Genomic DNA, 26,363 nt, shown 5'->3' with positions numbered 1-26,363 from the left:
ACAGGAGGACGAACTTGCCTCAAAAAACCGTTCCGCTATATAATTGACGTAGTACCTAACGTACTTGTATCGCTTTTTACAATGCACAATACAAACATACTCGACTAATAGAGCATATACACATGATGTTTGTCAGAGTATGTTTGTAACATATAAAACGATAAATTATACACTTAATAATATGTATATAATTGCTATAAAATTGATATATATAACGTGATATAAACACTAGAAATACACGAATTGCCTCAAAAAGTTCATATTATTTATAGTAGTACCATGGTAACGTACTTGTATAATGCGATTAAAACATACTCTGATAATAGAGCATATACACATGATGTTTGTCAGAGTATGTTTTGTATTATTAAATGATACTGAAACAGGAGATTACTATCTCGATATAACTTTATGCATTTGATCTAGTTACCTCGTGCGACTATCAAGAACTTACGGAACGATCCAAATTATATGTGGTCGATAGTCAGTTAACGTACTTGTATCTTTTACAATACAAGCATACTGACTTTATACACTGTTTGTCATATGTGTATTGCAGTAATATTTCTAATTACAAATATAAGTCCTTGTATTTATAACAATTTCAGCATAATTCGATTAATTATTTTAATTCATAAACTAAATGCATATAATGAAAATTAATCTAATAAATTAAAAAAAAAATATTATTAATGTAATAACAATTTACACGTCAATTATTTATCACGTTTATATAATATTATAAATAAATAATAAAATATATTTTTGTATTTTAAAATGGCTACCGGAAGTCACTCAATGACTTGGTTCATTTATCCGCCCCCCCGAACAACAAGAACATCCAACACAATCCAACAAGATTTGCCGGTTTTCTTACTTGTATTGTGTGGTGAAACGCGTCTGTTTAACACTGTTTAACACGTGCAGTTGGTTATTTCAATTGTGAATATTAATTTATAACAAATTATAGTTAAAATTATTAACTAATAAAATGGGTAGACCAGGTATGTAATTGTTAATTAAATGTGCAATTAATTAATTAATTAAATAGTGTAAATTAATTTATTTTTTGATTAATTTTTTTTACGCTGATTACGTGTGGCCATGCGGTCTCACGTAACCAACAAATATACCATGCTCCAAAAATTAAACATAAATAAATAAATAATTGTTATTAAGTGTTTAATGTCAAAAAAAGTTTTTATTTAAACATTTATTGTTTAATTTTAAATTTATATAATTATCAAAAATAATTTTTTAATGCATTTATTTAATAAATTTTTTTTGTTGGATAATTTAAAAGAATAAATTATTTTACACGTTTTAAGCCATGTGCTTTTAGAAAAACCTAAATGCAATATTTTTAACTTAAAAAAAAATAAAATGATTAACTAAATAATTTTTTTACAGATTTTTCACCAGCTGGTGGAGGTTTTAGAGGCCGTGGAGGTCGTGGAGGTGGGGGTGGCGGCCGTGGAGGTGGTCGAGGTGGTCGTGGAGGCTTTGGTGGTGGTGGTGGTGATCGTGGATCATTTGGTGGTGACCGTAGAGGAGGTGGTGGCGGTCGTGGCGGTGGACGTGGTACACCAAGGGGACGTGGTGGTCCACGTGGAGGAGGTCGTGGTGGTGCAGGAGGTTTTAAAGGTGGTAAAACAGTTGTTATTGAACCACATCGTCATGAAGGTGTATTCATTGCAAGAGGCAAAGAAGATGCATTAGTAACACGTAACTTGGTACCTGGATCAGAAGTTTATGGTGAAAAAAGAATAAGTGTTGATGGTGATAATAGTGAAAAAATTGAATACAGAGTATGGAATCCATTCAGATCAAAATTGGCTGCTGCTATTTTGGGAGGTGTTGATCAAATTCACATGCCACCTGGTAGTAAAGTATTGTATCTTGGTGCTGCATCAGGTACAACTGTATCACATGTTGCTGATGTTGTTGGACCAGATGGTCTTGTATATGCTGTAGAATTTTCACACAGATCAGGACGTGATCTTCTTAATGTTGCTAAAAAACGTACAAATATTATTCCAATTATTGAAGATGCAAGACATCCACATAAATACAGAATGCTCATTGGTATGGTTGACACTGTATTTGCTGATGTTGCACAACCAGATCAAGCTAGAATTGTTGCATTAAATTCACAATATTTCCTTAAAAATGGAGGACACTTCGTCATTTCCATCAAGGTAATAACCATTTAATAATATTATCAACTAAACATGCATACATTAGAGCCAGGCTGATGCATTCTTGTCTACCTGGTGTCGAAGTAGTGCTATAAAAAAGAAATAATTTTGTAAAAAATAAATTTATGATATTTATTGACTACAAATTATTATTTCGACATTGTTATTAATAATTTTTATTAATTATAAATATATTTTTGTTTTGCTTTTTAACTAATTCAATTGTTTTTATTTGTTTTATTTAGGCCAGCTGTATAGACTCCACAGCAAAACCAGAAGCAGTATTTGCTGCTGAAGTAAAAAAATTAGTTGCTGATAATTTGAAACCACAAGAACAAATTACACTTGAACCTTACGAAAGAGATCATGCTGTTGTCGTTGGTTCTTTCAGGGCAGCCCCTAAAAAATAGATTATATATTAATCTAAATTTATATTTAATTTTTAATTGTAACGACGTTTAATTATAAGAAAATAATAAAAAATAAAAATTATTGATACTTTTAGAAATAAATTTTTATATTGATTATTTTTATTCAATTAAAACCTAGATGATTCGTTTTCTTTTGTTCAATATTTCATGAGATTCTTAGTTTTTTTACTTGATTAAAAAATTAGTCTAAACTTTACTTATTAATTAACACAATTTTTTATCTAACAAATGACGAACTTTTTATATTAGAAAATTGAAAAAAAAATAAATTTAAAAACTACATAAATATTTACTTAAAGACTTCATTTTAAAATAAATATCTGTTGGGAATGTCAAGGGGGATAGTACAAAAAGAACATGATTATATTTCTGATAATAATGTTGATAAAAACAGTGAATTATTTAAAGATTCATTTATAAATTGGGAAGAAATATTTTTGAGGTTGCCAAGCATAGAAACATATGTAGAAAAAAATGTTGAAAGTAGATTAACAGGTGGTGCTGATAATGAGGTCAATGAAATTTTGGATCATGAAGAGCCTTTGATTATTGAAACACCAGATGAACAAATTGATGGGTAATTATTAATTAATTATATTATTTAATATTGTCAATGTATAATTAATAACATTTTAGAAATGAAAAATTGGAAAAGACAATTGAACGTGTATTTGAAAATTTGAAGGATGCAACTGGTGCCTTGGAAAATATTGAAAAAAATCATGAGCAAGAATTAAAGGTTGACACTCTGCTGTTGACATGCTCAAAATGTATTAACATGTAAATTAAGATAAATAATATTGATAAATATAATAATGCTTTTTTTTTTTTCATAAATATATTTATCAAGTTGATGCTTGAAGAAATAACAACAAAAATAAAAACTTGGAAAGGTGATGTTCAATTAAAGATAGATGCTGCAGGGACAGAATTGAGTAAAATTAAAATTCAACTATTAAATCAAGTGTCTGAAGTTAAAGCCAAGGACCGTGAACTGTTAAATTTAAAAAATAAAATAAAACAAGCTGAAGAAAGTAAAATTGCATATGAAAAATCTACAAATACAGCAAACAATGTAATTTAATTCATTTTTATAATAACACCATAATGAAAAATATACTTATGATTAATTTTTAAAGTCCAAGGCACTTGGTATTCAGACAATAACATCATCTCAGGTATTCCAAAAAGCTCCCCAACAATCACAACAACAAGTACAAAGTTTTGCTGAATTTAAAAGAATGAATCCATCACTTATTTTTTCTCTTCAATCAAGTGATCATCAAAATAAACAAACACTTGGTGTTCCAACAACTCTGGGAGTCAATCAAAGTCAATTGAGAATGATAAAAGATCAAGAACAAAATAAAAAACAAGCAGAGGTTGTTAAAATACTTGAAACAATAATCAAATGAATTTTATTATTAATTTTATTTGTTCATTAGTTGGAAGCTGAATGTCAAAGATTAAAAAATGAAAATGAAAGAATACTCAAAGAACATGCTGAGTATGAAAATGAAATTCAACAAGCTTTATTACGTGGTGTATCATGTTTAAATGTTGAGGCTTTAAAAATATTAGGAAAATCACCATTTTCATGTTGTGTTTCTTGTTCACCATGTAATATTACAAAAAACAATACAACGTAAGAATTATTAATCATTATTTATCAACAACAAATTAATATTAAATTTGTTTTTTTAACAGAAACATTGAAGCAGCAAAAGTCATGAAAGACAATTGGACACCTCAAGGTAATAAATTAAAAACTAATGATCTTTATCAGTTAAAAGAAAAGCCAAAAATTAAAAAAAAAGCAGCAACAATTTGTTGTGGCTCATCTGGTAATTGTAACAAGTCATCAAAACAAAATAGCATGATTTTTTTATTACCTCAAAAAAGACAATCAACATTGAATAATAATAATCCAATTGATTATCCAAGATTTTGTGCACGTTCTAATGTTGTTAAAAATAAAAATTATTGTTCTGGAAAATTACTATCAAATTATCATAATAATTGTAATAATATTTGTTCAATTGTACGTGAAAATTCAAGAGCAATTGCTGATATTTTTGGAGCATCAAGTCATCAAAAATATTGTGAACCTTGTGATAAAACAAAAAGATATTATGATGATTAAAAATAAATAACACAATGTTAATATTTAACATATATAAATATAACTTTATATAATATCAGAAAGTATTATTATAAATATTAATATGAAACATTTAAATAAAATTATCACGTTCAATTTGTCATCAACAAGTTGGTTGTTATACACTTTCATATCTTACCAGCTAACAATTTGTTTTTTCATTTTTTTTTTTGACTGAATATAATTGTTCCCTTCGTATATTTCTCTAATTTTTTTATTCCCCTTATTTTTTGAGGCTTAAAAAAAATAATTAAATGTTAAAAAATAAGCTAATTATTTCTTTAAAAATTATAGAAAAATAATAAATCACCATTACCAAAATAAAAAAAAAAAATATGTCAAATGAAATCTATAACACAACACTAAGTTTATAAAATATTACAATATTATTTTTCAAAAAATAATTGTAAGATTAAATTAAAATAAAATTAAAATTAATAATTGTGATAATTTAATGAACAAAGACATTTAACAAAGAACAATGATGAATGGCTGTATCATCAATTGCTCTAAGCTCATTTGCCCTTGACCAATTTAAATAAAAAAAAAAAAAACGAAATTAAAAATTAATTAAATTCATCTCTAAACATGATAAGTACGATAAATCGGCAGCTTTGAAATTAATATTGCGAAAGAACTCGACCAAAGAAAAAAAATAAAATAATTACTTCAAGATTCCTGGCTGTAAGAATCTTGAATTTATCTTTTTATTTTATTGTCAATAATATATTTTTTTTAAATGAATATTTAAATTTATTATTCAGTCGAGTACTTTCTTTGTTCGTTTGATTATTTTTTTAAAAATATCATGATTATTTTAAACCAAGAAAAACTTGAGCTATTTTTTTCATCATCATCATCATCATCATCATTAAAGTCACAACAAGATTTTTCGAAAAATTATTGTCATCATGTCACGAATGTAAAGCAGTTCATTTCATTTATTTATTTATTTCTCGTTGTGTCTATTATTTATTCTTTTCAATTTTTATTATCAAGCTTTAATCAAGTTTTTCTTGGTAAATCATTTTGTTTTTTTTTTGTTCATTATCTATTTCATTTAATTCCAATTAAAATTGTCGTTTTATTATTTTCTCATAAATGAGAAAATTTATTTGCTATGAACGAGATTGAGAAATTCTTCTCGGGTCTTGGGATCATCACGAAAGACACCAAGCATTGTCGATGTGACTGTTTTACTGTTGATCTTTTGGACCCCACGCATCACCATACACATGTGCCTGAAAGATAAATAATGAATTAAATAATTATATAAATCAAATAATGATGCAACTATTTAAATTATTTAATTTATAAAAAAAAAAGGTAAAAAAAATTGTCGAGGTTAATTATTAGATGATGAAAAATATTACATGTATGAGCACATGTTACAAGTCTAGACAATGCCACACATCATATTGATATCTATACAGATTGATTACAATTTAAACATGTAACTGTGATCCTTCATGAAGGACATAAATAAAAAAAAATATATATATTACATCTAGAATTATTTTAATTTATTTATTCACCGGTAGTTAATAGTAATAAACAACTGCATTTTTAGAAAATCATATATGTCAACATACAATATTAACTGAAATACGAGAATGGAAAAATCAGTTGGTTTATTAGCACAAGGTCGTGCAATAATATTACTCAATAATTTATTAATTTTTAAAGATTGGAAAATTTATCAAGAGATTGTTGAAAATATATTTTTTAAAATACTTACACTCCCTCAACAACAACAGCAACACCAGCTGGTTGTACAGCTTTTGTAACAGCAATTGCAATTTGTTTTGTTAAACGTTCTTGGACTTGAAGACGTCTACTAAATATTTCGACAATTCTAAACAGAAAAAAAACATCAATTAATCATTATATATCACTTTTTTTTTTTGTTTCAGCCTTGCTTGATAATAAAATATCAAAATTTCCATTGTAAATTGAAAATAATCTTGTTACAAATTGTTTCAAGGTGGTCTGTTAAATTCTAGACAAACGTGAAAGTTACCAACTACCTTCATTTATTATTATTTTTTTTAAATTCATTTTTTATATATATTTATTTTATCTTTAATTTATTATTATATATTACATGCATTCCCTGAGTTAACCGCGTTATTTCGTCAAGGCCATCGTCAGTCACCGATACGATAAAAAATAAAAAATAAAAAAATATAAATAATCATGTGGGAATGTCAACGACAAGTTAGTGCTGAAAGTCAATAGAGCGTAGACAACTGATACCACATGCAATATATTTTGATATCCCTTGTACTTGTATCAACAGCTGAGAACCGTGTGACAAATTAATAATGTGGTTATTATTTTAATTTATATTGGCTTTTAAAATATATATTAAATTACCTTGCAAGTTTACTTAAACCAAGTATCTTTTTGCAGGGTAAATATCCAATTGATACTTTTCCATAAAATGGAACAAGATGATGTTCACACATTGAAAACATTTCAATATCTTTAACAACCACCATTTCATCATGATCTTCATCAAATACAGCATCATTAAGTACATCTAAAAAATTAATAAATTATCAAATTAATTATCTAAATAATTGTAAGAATAGTTTTATATTATTTTTATGTTATTCAAGCTGTTAAATATATGGAAAAGGTTGGTCGTGATTTATTCGATATTGACCTAGTTTATGATTGCGAGTGTCAATGGTCCTGTGGGGTTGTTTGGGTGGCAAAGGGGATGCAGGAAGTGGTATGAAAAGCTCTTCCATGGTTACCAGGGCAACCCTAACAAGCAACACCAGCATCATCACACAGTGGCTATCTCTTATATCACATAAAATCTTTTTCATTGTTTCAATTATACTTTACTATATTTATATTCATTCATTCGCTCATTCATTCTGGAAATATTGATTGAATTTTTATGTAAAAAAAAAGTAGAAAAAAGTAAATCAGATTATTGTTTCATCAGATAATAAATCCTGAGAGTATTTTATATTCAATTTATTCAATTGATAGACAAATTTATTGACAATACTTTTAGTTTGATTTTAGATTATTCAGAATAATACATAGAGAAATTGATTGAATCAAAGATACTCGAATGAAATTGAAGGAAATATAATTTTTCAATCCACCTGTAGATATATTTAATTTTATTTTCAATTTCTATTGTTAAATAATAATTCACTTGTTAAAGAGAAAATGACGTTAATTACAGATTAATTGACAACAAAAAAAGAAAAATCTTAAAAAAAAAAAAAAGTTAAACACTTTAATGGAAGGATAGAAAATTACAGAAACGTGACAATAAAAGAAAATTCATTTTCTTGAGTGGTATATGGCTGTTGGAGAGTCTCACTTGCATTTGTATCAAATGCTCTTAGAATTTTATTCACAAGTCTTCAAGAAAAAAAGTGGATAAAAAAGAAAGAAAAAAAAAAAAATTGTGTGGGATGTATAATAGACTTTTTTTTTTTTCATAAATTCGTATTTTTCTAATTTTATTTATTTATTGTATTATACTTTTATCTTGACTTGGACACTTGGTTTATAAATAAATCAAGAAATAAAAAAAATAATATGATATAAGAGTAATTGTTTTCCACGAGGGTCGAATTTTTACATTATCATTCTCATGAATGAAAAAGTAATTTAACAAAAATAAAAAAAAATGTTAATTTATCAATGAATAATAAATTATAGATAATAAATAAATAAATAATAATTTACCTTCAATACATTGATCATAGCCTTTTGTAAAAAAAAGCATTGCTTTAGCAGCTCTTTCTGGAGTTTTAAGAAGTCCCTGTCTATTTGGATCTTCACCAAGTGAACTAAGAAGTAATCTATAACTTCTTGACATTTCTGGTAGTAATGCTTCTCTTGTTGGTGGTCGATGATCAAGCTCTAAATCATGATGAAATGTACATTTTTCATGTCCTAAAAAAATACAAAAAATTATATTTAAAATAGATAATAAGTAAATTCATTTTAATAAAATTAAATGGCAATTAAAACAAGTGCAACGTTTGTCTTGTATTACGACAATCTCACAAGTAATATTGCAAAATGAAATAATCAATATAATAATTATATATTTGTTTAAAATGATAAAAAATATTTATTACAAAATAAATTGTTTAATGGCAATTTAAAAGGTCTGTTATCAATCGATATCATGACCTCTCATTTGTGTGTAAAATTTTACATTGACATCGAAAAATCATATGAAAATATTATTTCGAAAAAAATATATATTCGAAAAACTTGTTGATTTATTTACACGTGTTTCATTCAAATTTTAGTCTATTGTTATTTTATAATTTATACATTTTAATTATTTCTTTGATTAATCATGATAATGTAAAAAAATTTGAAATTAAAATATTTCAAAATTTGATTGTCAAATTAATTTCTTTTTTGTTGATTTCGATTGTGTATCTAACGTTGAGAAAAAAATGGTAATAAAAAAAGAAAAAGACAATAAATATATTAAACAAATTATTCTTTTTCCGGCCGAAATAATAACTGAGCATACTGGGCTATTTGTAAATCTACAGTTACATTCGCAAGGCATATGATAACTGTAATTTACTTTTGTTCTCACGATATTACTTTCTTTGTCTTTTATCTTTCAAATCATTGGACCAACTCGATTAACCCAAAAACATGATGAGCAAGATATCCATTAAGCATAAATGAGATAATTATATATACAAAATTAAAAAAAAAATTTAAAAAAAACCCTAACGAAACTGAACTCTGATTGTTTCCTTGTTTCCTTTTTTTTTTTTTTACTTTAGAACATTAAATTTGATTGAAATAAAAAAAAATTAAATTTGTTTATTTTTGATGAAAAGGGAGGCAAAGTCTACCTGGGGTTTTTGATGTTCTTGGAGTTCTTGGTGTACCAGGTACTTCTAAATCACTTTCAGCAGCATTTTCATTCCATGTTCTTAATGGTCCTGGTTTTTTTACCACCAATACATTATTTTCTTCTTCCACAAATTTACTTGATCCATTCATCATCACTTTTATTTTTTAATTTACTTTTTATAAACACTTGGTTTATTATAAATTATTTTAAAAAATTATTTTCGCTTTTTCTTTTTTTTCTTTTTAATTTACAAAAGTTTACGATTATTATCCGGAAATCTGAAATATTTGTACTATTTATTTTTCGAAATTTAATATTTTCAATCAAAATAATTCACTAAATTTTAACTAGAAATTAAAATGATTATAATTTTTTAATTAAATTTTTAATTTACTAAATTATTTTGAATATAACAATTTATTATTGAATACTCACGTGATCGATAGATTATTTATTGATAAATAAATTTAAATCAACATGAAAACTGTTTGAATTTTGAAAAAATTTAAATAAAAAATAGCTAAAATTTAAAAATACCAGGTGAGAAATTTAAAAAAATAAATAAATAAATAATATAAGAAAAAAAAAAAAAAAAAAAAGATTGATAAAGAAAAATTAATATGAGATTGAGATACTGAAAGTGACTTGAAGACACGAGGCTGTTCGCGTGACTGACGTCGTGCGACTGAACAGAAAGAAGACCAGAGTACCAGACTTGTCGCGTATGTTATAAAATATATATCTATAAAATTTACCCACATTTGCTGATTATACCCGGGAAAGCTGCGCGGCTTCTCTATCATAATATCATATAAGTTTTTGATTTAACGATCTATTTTTTTGTCTCATTTTAATTGACATTATCACGTGTTGTCATTATGTTACACCATCAATTTCAAATATATATTTTTTCAATGAAAAAACTCTCATTGATCTACTTGAAAAAATTATCATATTACATCTTGTATTATCATGACACATAATTTTCATTATTTTAAAATGATTTTTATAAAAATTTGTCGTTTCATTTTTCATCTAGCCAATTAACATATTGATTAAATTAATTTTTTTTTCATCCATCAAGATAATTTGATGAGACAAAATCGAAATATAAAAATGATTTTTAAATTGACTAATGAAATTTTAAAAATTTCATGACCTCCATTGATTTTAGTAGCTAAATTTTGCCTCATATATTTTACCTTTGTTCAGTGATATAGATAGGTCAATTATATCACCATTATGACAACACAGTTTAATGCATATTTAGATGAAAGTCACTTGTAATAATATATCATTAATATTTAATTCAATTAACAAGACAATCAAGGTAAAATATAATTTACCTAGTATTATATAATAATTATCAATACTATCATTATTTAATATCAAATTGATTATTCATTGATGAATTTTAAGTATATCCTTATAATTAATTTTTAATAACGATGATTATTAAAAAGAATTTCTAAAAAAAAATGTCTTGTTAATTTTATAAATATTTTTCAAACAATTATTTATGTTTTTTAAAGTTTAAATTTTATAAATTAATTATTATTTAATAATTTATAATTAAATAAAAAAATTTTTCTTCAATTATTAGATGAAAAATATGATACACTGACCTTTTTCCGACAAAACGCAAGCGCGTTCTTCTTTATTTTCGCCATTTCTCTGTTCTTTTTCATCCTTCATGACGTCAATAGTGATTTTTCCAAAAAAATACAATAAACTGTTGATTGTAAAAACAAATATAAATTATAATTGTAAATGTATTAGCTAAAATAATTAAATTTTGATATATTTATACGAAAATTTGACTAATTTTTGTATAAATAAATAATTAAAATTGGAGTGACTTGATGGAATTTCCACAATAAACTGGACAAATATTCGGTCTTGTTGCTTGATTTTATATACAATGTATTGAAGGTTGAATGTAGTCTTCAACGAATGGTCTCTCCTCGTTTTCTCCACCTCACCTACAATGTCTCGAGTGATTACCGATACATAGACATACCTCATTGACGTTTTTCCAAACTTGTGTCACAAGCTCAATCGTTTTTTATTTATTTATTTATTTTTTGCTCCAGTAAATAGTTACCATGTCATTGAGCTAATTAATTTTTTGAACAATAATACATCTGAAAAAAATGATGAATCATTTAAATTTGAAAAATCCGTTAGTTTCTAGATTAATCTTTTGACGTCACAAGTGGAATTCCCAGTGCGTTCAGGATAATCTGGATTTTCCATATTTATTTTTTATTTATTTTTATATATTTATTATTAAATTTATTCACGCTCATATCTTGGAGCAATTGAGTCACGCATTTTTTATTCTTTGAAAAATAAATAAAATTTTAATTATTCAACTACTTAAACCAACAAGGCTACTGGATTTTTATTGTATTATTTTTTTATTTTGAAAAATATTCATTCAAAATTGTATTTTTCCGTATTTTCTTTATTTTTTTTTTTCATGATTAGTTTTACATGAGCATTTATGATACATCAGTTGCGTCATGTTGTTGTTATTATTGTTAATTTTTTTATATATATTTTTTTTATAAGTTAAGTATATATTTCAATCGTAAGATATTATATTTCTACTCAGCCTGTGGGTATACATTAATAATAATTACGAAGAAAAATTGACACAAAAAAAAAAAAATTACACGTAGTAATTGAAAAACTGTAGATGCGTAGAAAAGTATTTAAAATATTAGATAAGTTTATAAATTGAAATATAGGATGTGCAGTTAATTGGTCGAGCTTCTTTGTTTTTATGTTAAGTTAATTTTAGAATTATAAAAACTTTGATTAGATCATTATTTTGGTATTTGTTAATATATTAGTTGTTGGTATAATAAAAAAATATGACTTGTTGAACATCAAATTGGAATAAATGCTGTTTGTGTTGTTACCTTTACTTATCAATTGACGAGACTACCTCAAATTTAACATCGTTTTTAATCAACTCATCAATCATTGAAGTCTTTGCAAATGCTGCACCAGGTGGCAAAACTCCACCACTGAAAAAAAAATTAATAAATTAGCAAATAAACAATCCACAGGATTTTTTCAATCAACAAATTATTTTAAAGATTAAATGTAATTACTTGTCAGGCATTTTATCAGCTTCTCTGAGGACAGTCAAGCCAGCTATCATCAAGCAAGTACAGGTGAGTCCATATCCTGGATTACGACCTGTAACTTTTGTTATCATTTCTTTATTTGGTGGTTCCTTGTGTTGATCAGTTGGCTCTAATGATTTTTCACTCCATCCAAGAGCTCTCAGAGTTAATGAAATATACGTAGCTTCCATTGCTTCAGGTTTTGGTCCTTCATGACTAGCAGCACCAGCAGAAAAAAATCTTGGATACTATAAAATAATAATTATAAAAATATTATATAACTAGCTAGTCTTGAATTAACATTAATTGTTGGAATAAAAATTAATTTTATTTATGTATATTAACCTTGAGTAGAAGATTTCTACCGCATTGACATTTTGTCATGAGTGAAAATACAGCTCCAACACAAGCAATACCAATAACAGCAACCAGTGATCTAAAAAAATCAATAAAATATTGTTTTAATTTTGTTATTTAAATAACGAATAATGTAAATTTAAATAAATTCATTCAAAAATTAATTACTTCAGCGTAAAATATGTTTGAACTTGTGCTGGACGTTTATTTTCATGTTCATAAAGATAACGTTGTGTTCTATTAGCAACCGAGCGATCAGATCCAGGAAATGGAATTGAGTAGCCCTCAGATATTGAACTTTGATGAAGAAAACCTTTGAATTTTAATTTCGGCTCGAAAGATGGTAATTTTTTTGGATATAACTTTGTTCGTAATCCTCGTAGCTCATGAGCATAAGCTAGACCATAAACAGCTGATTCCCAAGTACCATAATGTAGTCCAGCACTTTTAACATTATTTGTCTGCCATGAATTTAAATATGTCTCAATACTATTTATTTCACCGTTGAATTTTTGTTGTGTAAATATTATACCAAGATCACATGGTATACTATCAAAGCCACATGCTGAAATGATGTAAACACCAGCTTCTTTTGCTGATTTATCATGCTCCAATTGCATTCTTTCCATAAACTATGATAAATTAAATTTTTTTAATTTATATTATTGCATTATTTTAAAATGAAAATGTTTATTAGTTACCTGGGGCTCTCCACTAACATCAACATGATGTGTTTTTGCTAAAATACAAGCTTTCACAACAGCCTCACCATACAATCGATATGGTCCACAACAATTAACAACTACCTTGCATTTATCTGCCATTTTTTTCAAGGATTCATCGTCCCTGACATCAGCCAAAATAATTGGTACATTTTCTATAATTTATTATGCATTATTAACTCAATGTCACGTGAAGAAAAAAACAAAAACAAAAAACAGCTGACTTACCAGAATCTGGGGCAAACTCTTTTAAAACTGATTCCAAACGTTCCTTGTTACGTCCTGCAATTCCCCAGGTGAATGATTTTAATTTACATAGTCGAGCAGCTTCTTTGACAGTGTATTTTCCAGTAAATCCACTTGCTCCAAATATCACAACATCTAAACGTTCATCAACCATTCTAGAACAAATTATTAGTCATTAATAATTGCTGTTTGTTATTCACAATAATCATAATCAATTTCTAGATAATTATTAAACGATTCATTAAAAAAAAAAAACTTGTATTTATACATGATTACATAAGTTTCTAGATGGTTATGAAATCAACAATTGGCATAAAAAATTAAATCAATTATCAATTTTTGGTGATACTGCTGCTGTTTAATTTTAACAAAAAAATTAATGTAATTATTGAAATAAAAGTTTTCATTGTTAGTTGGTAAATAAATGAAATGGAAAAGTAAAAAAACAAGAATGATAATTACGTTTCAGTTTGGTGAATCTATTGTTGTTAATTACGTCACAAAATTGCCGGTAGCCGGGTCAATAAATTGACTTAATAATTGGCGAAATTTTTAAAGACTATTTTAATTAAACTGTGTAAATCCTTTTGACAATTAAGAATTTTTAATTTACTCAGATTACATATGAGACACTGTCAAACTGGCAGTGAGGGATATGTGTCATATGTTATTTGTAATTACTTTTTATTTACGTCGTAGATTAAAAAACATGTATGAACAAAAAAAAAACAAACAAGCATGTGTGAGTGTGTTGATATATCATTTCCTGGCTTACCACATACTAATCAATTTTATAGAGGTCTCTAGTCTCCGACAAAACGAGGACGGAGAATACTTTTTCCACTTTTTCAAAATTTCCCATTTCTAAATGAAATGAGAAAAAAAGTATTTGAAGAAAAACTTGGAAAACTATATCATAAATTATTTGGATAATATTCTGATTATAATATTTTTATTTCTTAATTTACATAATAATGTTTAACATCGATTATGAACTTAAAATTAACATAGAAAAAAATGACAAATATAAAAACTTGATTAATGATTATTACCATCGTAACTTATAATAATGAGAATAATTACTTTCATATATTAAAAAAAAAAAAATCTCTGTGAGTATGATTGTTTAATTATTGCTTTCTTCAACGAAAATAAGATCCTTTAATTTGTCTGGTTTTATATCATGATTTACGTTGGCATAAACTCCACGATTTTCTGCATCAATGAGCAAATCATTCCACATGGTATTTTTCTAAACATATAAAAAATTAAAAATTAAAATAATAATAACGATTTGATAATGTGTAATGTTTAAAAAATAATATAAATAATTACTCTGAATGTTTCGAAATTTCCACAAAGAATCATTGTGTGCTTGGCTCTAGTTAAACTAACATTCAATCTATTTGGATCACCAACAAAACCAATACCTCTACTTCGTACACATGACATTATAATAATGTCTTGTTCTCTCCCTTGAAAACCATCTACAGTGTTAACTTCAATACTTCGCCATTGATCATACAATTCAGACAAGTCAACAATTTTTTTAAAAATTATTTCGATTTTTGAGATCTCATCAGCTGTAAATAATTTTTCTTCTTCATCATTTTTTTCAGTTGGATTTAATACAAGCTTAATCAACAAATTTTCCATGGCTAAATTTGTATTTTTTTCACGAAGTGGAAGAATTTTTTCTCGATTATTAATTTCATCTTTACTTCTGTCTATTTTTTTTTTTAATCTCTCAGCAATTTTTTCTGGAGTTTCAACAATCAATATTCCTCCAGTTGGATTATTATTATTTTTTCCATTCCTTCTCAGTGATTTATTATTTCGTTGCTTGACATTTTTATCATTGCCATTACTTTTTCTTAAAGTTGAATTATTTTTATCAACATTTTCATCTTTTTTAATATCATTATTATTTTTAACTGGTGAATTATTTTTTTTGATATTTTCTACTATTTTTTCTTTATCAAGATCATCGTATTTATTTAATTCATCATATTGAATTTTTCTTAGCTTTTTTATTTGTGAAGATCTGTAAATTATTATGAGACATTAAATGTTGTATTTTAATTATATAAAAAATTAAACAATTACCTTGAATTTAACATATCAGTTATAATTTTCTTCTGATCACGATATGGTGTGATAACACTGATACTAGGTTTATTTTTTTTTTGTTTAAGCTCTGGAATATCATTGATAATTACACTCAATAAATTAATGATTAATCTCGACTCTGATTTGTTTGATAATTTAACAGTTTCCTGATGTGAATCATGATTTAATATTCTATAATGGCATAATGGCATTGGATCGTTTTTGGCACAGCTTGAAATTTTACCATCATAAAAATTATCATTAGGCCAAGCTGCGATTTGATCATTCATTCGATATTGGACATTTAACATTTGAATTGGATTTGTCGGTGTATCTTGAAAACACTTTTGAGCTCGTGAAAATAATGATATATCCATTCCTTTTCTTTTGGCCAACTGTAAAATTAAATTAAATAAATTAAATAAATTATTTCATTGATAAAATAATATTTAACATACCGGTGAAATGATTGTCGGTGGTAGTTGTTGTGGATCACCAACCAGAATCAATGTTTTAACACCAAGCATCAATGGAATTAATGTTGCAAGTTCAGTTGATTGTCCAGCTTCATCAACAATACAAATTGGAATTTTTTTTCTACAATAACCAAAAACATTTCCCATTGAATAAGTAAAACAACTTGTCAATGTTGATACTATTACATGAGCATCTTCAAGAATACGTTCCCTAACACTGGAACCTTTTATTCGATCCGCAAGATAGTCAAGACTGACTTCTTTAACTTTTGGATCCATTTTTTCTTCACGTCCAACTCTAACAATATTAAAACCCAATTTTCTAATTTCTAGTAGTTTTAAAAGAACACCATCAGCTGCTTTATTCGATGGTGCACACAATATAATTTTACGTCTTGAATTTTCCTCAAGTAATTTAGTAATCATGGAAATAATTGCTGTTGTTTTACCAGTACCAGGTGGTCCTTGAATACAACATATTTTTGGATCTGGATCATCAGCTGTTTCGACAACATCAGCAACAATTTTCAATTGCATGTCATTTAGTTTTTTTTGTTTTGATTTTAAACGTGATATGGTTTCAATGCCAGCTTTTTTAATTGTATAATCCAATTCATTTGGTTTCATTATTGCATTAAATAATGATGATTCTGGTAGCTCTTGAAGAGCACGTAATTTACGTAAATCTTGTTGAATTGATTTAACAGTTTTTAATTTTAAATTTCTATTTAAATGATTAGTATTTATTTGTCTTGTTGTTAAAGTACAATCTTGATGTTTCCAATCCATGTCATCAATGTATCCAAATACTTTTCTTCTGCCATTGTAGATTACATGGACTAAATCACCACGTTGCGGAGTGTCAGGTGGTGGTTTTGTTGGATCTCTCCATTTATCATAATCGTAAGATATTTTCATTCTAATTACTATCAGTTTTTTAGTTGAAGAACAATCTCCAGATGTTTCTTGGATGCTCTCAATACTGCCGATGATTGATTTTGCTCTATTTGAATTTTTATTATCACCAGGATCATCTTCGTCATCAGTATCTTTCAACAAACCATGAAAAAATTCATGCATCATCAAAGGCTTCATCGTTTCATAATAATCTTTTGTGCTGTTATAACACAATAACGTAGAATTCAAATCAAGAGGACAATTATCACCAAGAATTTCTCTCAATGATTTTTCACTGGTTAAATGATTTTTTGGATTATCAAACCAGTCAGTTTCCCATTGAAATATTGTGTAAAAAAATTCAAAAGTCCATAAATCCATTGTACGACAAGGAAAAATCATCATTCTATAACTAATTTTTATTTAAATATTATTTTAAAATGTTATTTAACAATTCAAGATTAAAGAAAATAATATTACCTCGCTGAGGTGTCCCTGGAAGTACGTCGCCTGGAATTCATTTTTTGATGATAATTTTGCATTACAATTTTTTAATTTTACTTATGATGATGAACGTTATTTGTTTTATAATTATACACAATTCATGTGTTTTCAATTGTTTTTATCAGTTCAATAATTTTATTACACGCATAAAATAATATTATTTGCTGGACTGGTTTCTAGTGGTAACACAAGCTTGATAAAACAAAAGAACAAAAACAAACAACTACTGTTGAATACTCAGCAATTGGATCACACTTGAAATTTTTTAGTTAAATAATATTATTTATGGTGGTAATTGTCATGAGAATCAATTTTTCCACCCCAAGTATCAGTGGAATTAAACTTTCAATTTCGACGGATTGTCCAGCTTCATCAATTATACAAACTGGTACTTGTAATTTATTAACATGATTATTTTCCATTTGCGTAGTAAAAGATGAAGTTAATGTTGATGCAATTACATCTGCATTATTGAGAATATCTTCTTCCAAATTACCAAGGGTTACATTTGACGTCACAGATAAATGATTTATTTTATGATGAAGCGCAAGATTTGATGAAGTGGTGATGACATTGATAAAACAACAGATTTTAAACAAAAAAAATTCAGCAGAATTGTTAATGTAGATGAGGATTCTGATGATGATGTTGATGATTTAACAATTGAAAAAAATAAATTACAACAAGACAATAAAATTGAAGGTAAAAAAATAAATAATAATTTGATTAATTGTGTGAATGATTATCCAGCTCCATATCAAATACCAACAGGTGCAACACTATCAAATTCAGTACCATTTAAATCACCACTACGTTCATTAAATTTATCATCACAATTACCAATATTATTACCAGCAATTGCGTCATTATAACATCGTCAATTATAAATTTTCAAATGCAGATATTTTTTTTTATGTAAAAATACAACAAAAAAAATAATTATAATTACAATTATAAATATATTAATTAAAAAATTATCATTTTAATATTTTTATTAATAAGAATATTGTAAATAACTTGACCTTTTTTTTTATTATTTTATTAATTTTTTTTTTTTTTAATGACAGTTGTTGATTATTATTTATTATAATTTAATGATGAAACCATGATTAAAATCCTTATAAAGATATATTTTTAGGAATATTTTATTTATATCCTGAAATCCTGAATCCTGAAAAAAAAAACAAACAAACAAACAAACATTAATATTATTATTAATAATAATAATAATAATAATAAAAATAAAAAAACTTACAAAAATTAGTAATGTCTTTTATTTACGAATGATTGTTTTTTTATTTCACTTATCAATCCATGGAGTCTTCTGTCATTTACAAGTTTATCGATGAAATGTTCGTCATACGATGTTGCAACCACCATCTCTGGACGATTATTTTTTTTCCAACAGTTTGCTGTTAAATGATTCCATTTTCCACAAATTTTACAATTTATCTTCTTCTTATTATCATCATCATCATTAAGTGCTTTTTTTGTTTTTTTAATTTTTTCGTTGACCTCATCCAATTCCTTTTGTTCTCTTTTTCTTTTGTTTTTCTTCTCTAAATCGGCATCTAATTGTGCTAGATTTAGTTCTTTTTTTATTTCTTTTAATTCATCACTCATAGTTGTATCATCATTGCTATAAAAACAAACCAAAATTTATTTTTTTTATAAAAAAAAAAAAAAATAAAATAAATGGTGCCGGGCGTGGGTGACGCTACCCCACCATTTATTTGCAATATCAATATAAAATTATTGACTTACGTCTCTTTGTTTGCCATTTTTAATTTATTATTATTGTTATATTTTATTTTATTTATTGTTATTAATAAAAATTATACAACAAATAGAGTCTAATAGAGACGCTGAGTCCGCTGAGTCAAGAGTACTGAGATATATTGTATTTATATATAGGGCATGCATGTATATAAACTTTGGCTATCTCTCTCACTTCTCTCTTCTCTCTCAATAATTTTTTAATCCAAAACAATCCAAAATAGCTGGCGCTTAAAAAACAAATATGCATAAACACAAAAATCTTTACAAACACATACATATTTAATTGTTTGTGTGTGGTGTGTGCATTAATTAATGTAAAATATTTATTACAGATGATTGCATTTGATGAATTAAAAACTGAATTTTAATGACAACATGATATATTTTTTTAAATATCCAACATATATATTTTCATTTAAATAAATTATATCTGTAAAATGTTTGACGTGTACTTTTTTTATCGCTGCTAGGTGGCGATCTGCATGAAACGACAGATTATTTCTCACATGTGGTGATGTAGGACTTTCGTTCTATATATACAAGTTAAAAATGTGTACTGACAAATGTGTACTGACTGTATGGTAGATACGAAAGTATATGATACGCTTGAGGCCTTTAAACACGAGGTTTTCACACAAGGTCAGTACACAGATTGGGCTTACAGACACGGGCACCGGTGATGTCCAATCACCGAGATCAACGTTGTCATCCTGACGGTGCTTTGTCCACCCGATGGAGTGCATTACGCAACAAAACCAATGCCCTATAATTTTGCCATTATAATGTCTTGTTCTCTCCCTTGAAAACCATCTACTGTGTTAACTTCAATACTTCGCCATTGATAATACAATTCAGACAAGTCAACAATTTTTTTAAAAATTATTTCGATTTTTGAGATCTCATCAGCTGTAAATAATTTTTCTTCTTCATCATTTTTTTCAGTTGGATTTAATACAAGCTTAATCAACAAATTCTCCATGGCTAAATTTGTATTTTTTTCACGAAGTGGAAGAATTTTTTCTCGATTATTTAATTTCAATTTAGTTTTTTTTGTTTTAATTTTAAACGTGATATGGATTCAATGCCAGCTTTTCTAATTGTATAATCCAATTCATTTGGTTTCATTATTGCATTAAATAATGATGATTCTGGTAGCTCTTGAAGAGCACGTAATTTACGTAAATCTTGTTGAATTGATTTAACAGTTTTTAATTTTAAATTTCTATTTAAATGATTAGTATTTATTTGTCTTGTTGTTAAAGTACAATCTTGATGTTTCCAATCCATGTCATCAATGTATCCAAATACTTTTCTTCTGCCATTGTAGATTACATGGACTAAATCACCACGTTGCGGAGTGTCAGGTGGTGGTTTTGTTGGATCTCTCCATTTATCATAATCGTAAGATATTTTCATTCTAATTACCAACAGTTTTTTAGTTGAAGAACAATCTCCAGATGTTTCTTGGATGCTCTCAATACTGCCGATGATTGATTTTGCTCTATTTGAATTTTTACTATCACCAGGATCATCCTCGTCATCAGTATCTTTTAACAAACCATGAAAAAATTCATGCATCATCAACGGCTTCATCGTTTCATAATAATCTTTTGTGCTGTTATAACACAATAACGTTGAATTCAAGTCAAGAGGACAATTATCACCAAGAATTTCTCTCAATGATTTTTCACTGGTTAAATGGTTTTTTGGATTATCAAACCAGTCAGTTTCCCATTGAAATATTGTGTAAAAAAATTCAAAAGTCCATAAATCCATTGTACGACAAGGAAAAATCATCATTCTATAACTAATTTTTATTTAAATATTATTTTAAAATGTTATTTAACAATTCAAGATTAAAGAAAATAATATTACCTCGCTGAAGTGTCCCTGGAAGTACGTCGCCTGGAATTCATTTTTTGATGATAATTTTGCATTACAATTTTTTAATTTTACTTATGATGATGATGAACGTTATTTGTTTTATAATTATACACAATTCATGTGTTTTCAATTGTTTTTATCAGTTCAATTTTATTACACGCATAAAATAATATTATTTGCTGGACTGGTTTCTAGTGGTAACACAAGCTTGATAAAACAAAAGAACAAAAACAAACAACTACTGTTGAATATATATAACACTCAGCAATTGGATCACACTTGAAATCTGAAACTTTTGTAATTTTAAACAAAGTTATTTATAGAAATATTTTTAAAGTTTACAAATGTATAAATTATTTTAATATTCATGAAATGCAATACTGACTTTTTATTAAATGATTTTGAATAATCGACTTGATTTAAATACTTGTTTAATTTAAAAACAATTACTGTACTTGTAATAAATATCTCGACCAATAAAATTACATCCCTCAATTGTAAACATTTCCATGATAATGATAATGGCCAAATAAATTTGATTATAAACTGTTACAACTAGCACACGAGATGTAGAAAACAGTGGATCCACACTTGATCTAGATTCAGCAATACTTACAGACTATTTAGAATTAAAAGAAAAATTTAATTGAAAAAATAAAGTTACAAGCTATAAAATTATTGTTATTAATTTTCTGACATTTTAATGACGTTAAAAATTTTCTTATCAGTTACATTGAGTCATGCTTTACATTTAAGTTGTACTTGTAAATCTAAAAGAAAAATAATTGAAAAATATTGTATTCTAAACAATGCAATTAATAGTAATCGTAAAAAAAATATATAAAGATAATTATTATAAAAAAATAAGTTTCTTTAATTCTTCAGTTGAAGTATAGTGACTTATATCAGCATCAACCCGACGTTTTTCAGCATCATTTAATAAATCCCTCCACATGGAATTTCTCTAACGAAAAAAAAAATAAAATTAATTATTATTTTTATATATAAAAAAGACTAATGTTAAATATATTTGATGAGTAAATATACTTACTCTGAATGTATGAAAATTTCCACACAGAATCATGGTATGTTTTGCTCTTGTCAAACTAACATTTAATCTGTTTGGATTCGAAACAAAACCGATGCCATTGCTACGAACACATGACATTATGATGATGTCCTGTTCTTGACCTTGGAAGCTATCAACTGTATTAATTCGAACTGATTCCCATTGAGTATTAAGTTTTTTCAGCTTATCAATTTCATTGATAATTAATTTAACAGCAATAATTTCATCTTTTGTAAAAAATGTTTGTTTTTTTTTTAATGCATTGCCTCGCTTACGAAATTTATCAGTAATTGCTGGATAATTGTTGTCATAATTATCTTCATCATCGTCATCATCTTCATCATCAGAAATTTCAACTATAACTTTATAATATCCATTAGCAATATATTTTTCACTTCTAGCGAGTTTCTTTTCAATTATTTCTTCAAGTAATGCATAATTTTTTAATTTCACTGTTCTTTTTGATTTTAAATTTTCTTTTTTTTCACGATATAAATGGTTGCTTAAACTTGATTGATCAGCATTTAAGGATTTATCTTTATTATCATCATCATCATCATATTTTTCCAGTTTTTTATACTCATGTTCTAATGATGACACCAGCTTTGAGTATCTATAAAAAAATATATTGAGAATATAAATTATTTATACAAGTAAATGGTAAAAGAAAATTTTAAAAATAAAACCTACATGGTTGATTTAATTTGATTTAAAATCATTTTTCTTTGGTCATTATATGGTGTAATTACACTGATACTTGGTGAATTTCCTTGCTCATAGTTTTTTGGAAGATTATTGATTAAAAGATCAAGTAATTTGATGATAATCTTTGCTTCATTTGGATTTGAAAATGAGGTAACACTTTGTGGTGACTCATGATTGAGTAATTTGTAGGAACAAATTGGAAGAGATGAAACTTTAGCAGCATTTTTAATTGCACCACCATAAAAATACTTATTTGGCCACGAAGAAATTTGATCAATCATTCTGTATTGGACGTTCAACATTTGTATTGGATTAACTGAAGAAAATTTTGTAAAGTATTTTTGTGCACGTGAAAATAACGATAAATCCAAACCATAAGATTTCGCTTCCTTAAAACAAAAAAATGAATGAAATATTTATTAATAAATATTATTTTTTTAAATTTATTATTAATAATATAAATATACATACACGTGAAATAATTGTTGGTGGTAATTGTTGTGGATCACCAACGAGAATCAATTTTTCCACCCCAAGTATCAGTGGAATTAAACTTTCAATTTCGACGGATTGTCCAGCTTCATCAATTATACAAACTGGTACTTGTAATTTATTACCATGAATATTTTCCATTTGTGTTGTAAAAGATGAAGTTAATGTTGATGCAATTACATCTGCATTATTGAGAATATCTTCTTCCAAATTACAAAGAGTTACATTTGACGTCACAGATAAATGACTTATTTTATGATGAAGCGCAAGATTTGATAAAGATACTCTGTGAACTTTTGGATCCATTTTTTCAATTCTACCAACTCGTACAATATTTAATGGAATACCTTTCTTTTCAAGATCACTTGCAGCCTCTAATAGTTTTAAAAGAACAGCATCAATCGCTTTGTTTGATGGTGCACACAACAAAATTTTTTTACGTTTTTTATCTTTTATTAATTCTGTTATCATAGCAATTATTGCTGTTGATTTACCAGTACCAGGTGGTCCCTGTATTAAAGAAATTTTTGGATCTGGATCATCAACTGTTTTAACAACATCAGCAACAATTTTTAATTGCATGTCATTTAATTTTTGTTCAAATGTTAATGGTAATATTGTACTGACATCTCCATTAGACATACTGTAACCAGAAAAATTTGGCTCAATTATTGATGAGAATAATGGTGAATCTGGTAATTCAACAAGAGCTCGTACTACTCTTAAATTTTGTTGAATTGATTTAACAGTTGTACATCGAATTTCTGAATAATGAAAGATATTTTTAATGCCAGTTATTACTGTTAGAACACATGTAAGTTCATGCATAGAAGATCTTTTCTTAACAATATCATCAAGATATCCAAATATTCTTGAACTACCACAATCAACATATAACAAATCACCATGACGTGGTAGATCATCACTAAGGTCTGCAAGTACGTCTCCTTCTACTTTCAATTCGTAGAGTATTTTACCAGGTATATTTTCAACAACTTTAGCTTGATGACTCGTAATTCTACCAGTAAAAGTCAAAGGTTCAGTTTCAAATTTCGTATTTTTATCATCTGATACCTCTTCATCTTCTGTGTCTTTTAACAGAGTGTGAAAAAATTCATTTATCATTAATGGTTTCATTGCTTTATAATAAGATTCAATGTTTTCATAGAATAATGATGTTTTAATTAATTCCAAATCTTCCCCTATAATTTGTGGGATTGTTATATTTTCTGGTCGAACATTTTTTTCATTTTCAAACCATTTTGTGTTCCACTGAAATATTCTGTAGAGGAATTCAGAGTTCCAGTCATCTATTTTTCTGTAAAAATTTAATTGTATAAATAAACGATTGAATTGAGAAAATAAAATAGGTGTGACAAGTATATGAATATTATCCAGAAGTTTTTCCAATAAACAATAGCTAAAAGTATTTAAAAAATTATTTACCTGGATTTTTGCATTATTCAATGACTTTTTGATGATTTCTTATTAAAAAAAAAGAAAATTTTCAGACAGTTTTAGTGGCACCAACTCTCAGTTATGACTGGCAAGCGTTTGTGATGGAAAAATTCTCTCACTGTGGTGCTTTTATGTGGAAGGGATTCGTTTCAATCATAAGCATTCGCCAGTCGTTTTTTTCTTTAAACATTCCAAGTATATGAGCAAAAAAAAAAAGAACAATTGAACCACAAGCGCTTCGGGGATTCCCTCATTTATTGTATTTTATTTTATTTTTTTATTTTATACTGTGGTGCAGTCATAAAATAAAACATACCTCATAAAATATATTTACATATTATAATCAAAAAAGAATCGTAAAAATATTGTCAGCTGATAATGCAACCACACATTGTCGTAATAATTATTTAAAAACAAAATAAAATTATTAAACAATAAAATAAATAAAACTCATTAAAAGACTTGATATTTTTTTTTTTCTTTAATTTAGAGAAAATAAAGTAATCAATGTTACCACAATTACAATTAATTTGAATAATTATTTTTGACATAATTTTATTTGATATAAAGTAAAAAAAATAAAGTAATTAAATTAATAATCTCTTTCAATACATCCTGAATTTAAAATTTTTTTCATAAACTTTTTAAGTTACGTTTTAAATTTTAGAATGTACTGCACAATTTTATTACTTATTGTTTGAATAACGTCTCAACTTGAGGTCGATATAAAAAGAAAAAAAAATAAACAGATAAATAAAAAAAAAAAAAACAAATAAATAATAGACTATCAATAATTATTACAAACATTTTTTTAAAGAGTATATAATTGAAGTTTCAATCAAAATTTATACTTCAATGAAAAAATAAAATT

The 26,363-nt window shown here is 26.4% G+C and overlaps 7 protein-coding genes across 10 annotated transcripts; 2 read left to right on the top strand and 5 right to left on the bottom strand.

Moving 5' to 3' along the window:
• Positions 1–845: 845 nt before the first annotated feature.
• Positions 846–2,665, top strand: LOC122851673 (rRNA 2'-O-methyltransferase fibrillarin). Its single transcript, XM_044151039.1, has 3 exons — positions 846–1,004; positions 1,411–2,198; positions 2,444–2,665. The coding sequence occupies exons 1-3, from the start codon at positions 992–994 to the stop codon at positions 2,606–2,608; spliced, it is 966 nt and encodes a 321-aa protein (XP_044006974.1). The 5' UTR covers positions 846–991; the 3' UTR covers positions 2,609–2,665.
• A 229-nt stretch (positions 2,666–2,894) lies between these two features.
• On the top strand, positions 2,895–5,262 carry LOC122853549. The gene is made up of 7 exons (XM_044154050.1): positions 2,895–3,206; positions 3,266–3,368; positions 3,480–3,704; positions 3,769–4,011; positions 4,075–4,274; positions 4,337–4,740; positions 5,255–5,262. The coding sequence occupies exons 1-7, from the start codon at positions 2,959–2,961 to the stop codon at positions 5,260–5,262; spliced, it is 1,431 nt and encodes a 476-aa protein (XP_044009985.1). The 5' UTR covers positions 2,895–2,958.
• Positions 5,263–5,648: 386 nt separating this feature from the next.
• On the bottom strand, positions 5,649–11,545 carry LOC122851671 (GTP cyclohydrolase 1). 3 transcript variants are annotated; one of them, XM_044151036.1, is made up of 6 exons: positions 10,093–10,452; positions 9,656–9,935; positions 8,511–8,720; positions 7,167–7,332; positions 6,529–6,645; positions 5,649–6,031 (listed from the first exon to the last, which is right to left on the bottom strand). In XM_044151036.1, exons 2-6 carry the CDS (start codon positions 9,807–9,809, stop codon positions 5,902–5,904), a joined length of 777 nt encoding a protein of 258 aa, XP_044006971.1. In that variant the 5' UTR covers positions 9,810–9,935; positions 10,093–10,452; the 3' UTR covers positions 5,649–5,901. The 3 variants fall into 3 exon arrangements, with proteins under 3 accessions (XP_044006971.1, XP_044006973.1, XP_044006972.1); XM_044151038.1 differs by lacking the exons at positions 9,656–9,935; positions 10,093–10,452 and adding an exon at positions 11,283–11,545; XM_044151037.1 differs by having other exon boundaries at positions 9,656–10,213.
• Positions 11,546–11,685: 140 nt separating this feature from the next.
• On the bottom strand, positions 11,686–14,859 carry LOC122851670 (saccharopine dehydrogenase-like oxidoreductase). 2 transcript variants are annotated; one of them, XM_044151034.1, is made up of 8 exons: positions 14,582–14,838; positions 14,102–14,274; positions 13,853–14,028; positions 13,320–13,783; positions 13,140–13,230; positions 12,780–13,042; positions 12,585–12,692; positions 11,686–11,801 (listed from the first exon to the last, which is right to left on the bottom strand). In XM_044151034.1, exons 2-7 carry the CDS (start codon positions 14,271–14,273, stop codon positions 12,587–12,589), a joined length of 1,272 nt encoding a protein of 423 aa, XP_044006969.1. In that variant the 5' UTR covers position 14,274; positions 14,582–14,838; the 3' UTR covers positions 11,686–11,801; positions 12,585–12,586. The 2 variants fall into 2 exon arrangements, with proteins under 2 accessions (XP_044006969.1, XP_044006970.1); XM_044151035.1 differs by lacking the exon at positions 11,686–11,801 and having other exon boundaries at positions 12,330–12,692; positions 14,582–14,859.
• Positions 14,860–15,233: 374 nt separating this feature from the next.
• LOC122851665 (probable helicase senataxin) lies at positions 15,234–18,316 on the bottom strand. The gene is made up of 5 exons (XM_044151029.1): positions 18,082–18,316; positions 16,687–18,013; positions 16,226–16,623; positions 15,455–16,163; positions 15,234–15,371 (listed from the first exon to the last, which is right to left on the bottom strand). Exons 1-5 carry the CDS (start codon positions 18,141–18,143, stop codon positions 15,246–15,248), a joined length of 2,622 nt encoding a protein of 873 aa, XP_044006964.1. The 5' UTR covers positions 18,144–18,316; the 3' UTR covers positions 15,234–15,245.
• A 1,338-nt stretch (positions 18,317–19,654) lies between these two features.
• LOC122851669 lies at positions 19,655–22,270 on the bottom strand. Its single transcript, XM_044151033.1, has 4 exons — positions 22,183–22,270; positions 21,760–22,060; positions 19,870–21,691; positions 19,655–19,744 (listed from the first exon to the last, which is right to left on the bottom strand). Exons 2-3 carry the CDS (start codon positions 21,819–21,821, stop codon positions 20,920–20,922), a joined length of 834 nt encoding a protein of 277 aa, XP_044006968.1. The 5' UTR covers positions 21,822–22,060; positions 22,183–22,270; the 3' UTR covers positions 19,655–19,744; positions 19,870–20,919.
• Positions 22,271–22,443: 173 nt separating this feature from the next.
• On the bottom strand, positions 22,444–26,167 carry LOC122851667 (probable helicase senataxin). Its single transcript, XM_044151031.1, has 5 exons — positions 25,481–26,167; positions 24,014–25,352; positions 23,528–23,931; positions 22,820–23,450; positions 22,444–22,732 (listed from the first exon to the last, which is right to left on the bottom strand). The coding sequence occupies exons 1-5, from the start codon at positions 25,492–25,494 to the stop codon at positions 22,622–22,624; spliced, it is 2,499 nt and encodes an 832-aa protein (XP_044006966.1). The 5' UTR covers positions 25,495–26,167; the 3' UTR covers positions 22,444–22,621.
• Between the last annotated feature and the right edge of the window lie 196 nt (positions 26,168–26,363).

The sequence above is a fragment of the Aphidius gifuensis genome, linkage group LG3, assembly GCF_014905175.1.
Source record: "Aphidius gifuensis isolate YNYX2018 linkage group LG3, ASM1490517v1, whole genome shotgun sequence".
Taxonomy (NCBI): domain Eukaryota; kingdom Metazoa; phylum Arthropoda; class Insecta; order Hymenoptera; family Braconidae; genus Aphidius; species Aphidius gifuensis.
This window is presented reverse-complemented; position numbering and strand designations above follow the sequence as displayed.

Bases quoted from the DNA above. Each gene is read 5' to 3' on its own strand.
- LOC122851669 (XM_044151033.1), bottom strand. From the start codon at position 21,821: ATGCAAAATTATCATCAAAAAATGAATTCCAGGCGACGTACTTCCAGG. The intron at 21,692-21,759 runs GTAATATTATTT...AATAAAAATTAG, and splicing joins TCCAGGGACACTTCAGCGAG to TTATAGAATGATGATTTTTC.
- LOC122851673 (XM_044151039.1), top strand. The intron at 2,199-2,443 runs GTAATAACCATT...TGTTTTATTTAG, and splicing joins ACTTCGTCATTTCCATCAAG to GCCAGCTGTATAGACTCCAC.
- LOC122853549 (XM_044154050.1), top strand. From the start codon at position 2,959: ATGTCAAGGGGGATAGTACAAAAAGAACATGATTATATTTCTGATAAT. The intron at 3,207-3,265 runs GTAATTATTAAT...ATAACATTTTAG, and splicing joins CCAGATGAACAAATTGATGG to AAATGAAAAATTGGAAAAGA. The intron at 3,369-3,479 runs GTTGACACTCTG...ATATTTATCAAG, and splicing joins ATCATGAGCAAGAATTAAAG to TTGATGCTTGAAGAAATAAC.
- LOC122851667 (XM_044151031.1), bottom strand. The intron at 23,932-24,013 runs GTATGTATATTT...TTTTGTTTTAAG, and splicing joins CACCAACAATTATTTCACGT to GAAGCGAAATCTTATGGTTT. The intron at 23,451-23,527 runs GTAGGTTTTATT...ATTTTTTTATAG, and splicing joins AATCAAATTAAATCAACCAT to ATACTCAAAGCTGGTGTCAT.
- LOC122851665 (XM_044151029.1), bottom strand. From the start codon at position 18,143: ATGCAAAATTATCATCAAAAAATGAATTCCAGGCGACGTACTTCCAGG. The intron at 16,164-16,225 runs GTAATTGTTTAA...AATAATTTACAG, and splicing joins ACTGATATGTTAAATTCAAG to ATCTTCACAAATAAAAAAGC. The intron at 15,372-15,454 runs GTAATTATTTAT...TTATATGTTTAG, and splicing joins GAAATTTCGAAACATTCAGA to AAAAATACCATGTGGAATGA.
- LOC122851670 (XM_044151035.1), bottom strand. From the start codon at position 14,273: ATGGTTGATGAACGTTTAGATGTTGTGATATTTGGAGCAAGTGGATTT. The intron at 13,043-13,139 runs GTTAATATACAT...ATTATTTTATAG, and splicing joins GTAGAAATCTTCTACTCAAG to TATCCAAGATTTTTTTCTGC. The intron at 12,693-12,779 runs GTAATTACATTT...TTTTTTTTTCAG, and splicing joins GCTGATAAAATGCCTGACAA to TGGTGGAGTTTTGCCACCTG.
- LOC122851671 (XM_044151036.1), bottom strand. From the start codon at position 9,809: ATGATGAATGGATCAAGTAAATTTGTGGAAGAAGAAAATAATGTATTG. The intron at 7,333-8,510 runs GTAAATTATTAT...TTAATTTTTTAG, and splicing joins CTATGATCAATGTATTGAAG to ATGTACTTAATGATGCTGTA. The intron at 6,646-7,166 runs GTAATTTAATAT...TTTTCTGTTTAG, and splicing joins GGTTTAAGTAAACTTGCAAG to AATTGTCGAAATATTTAGTA.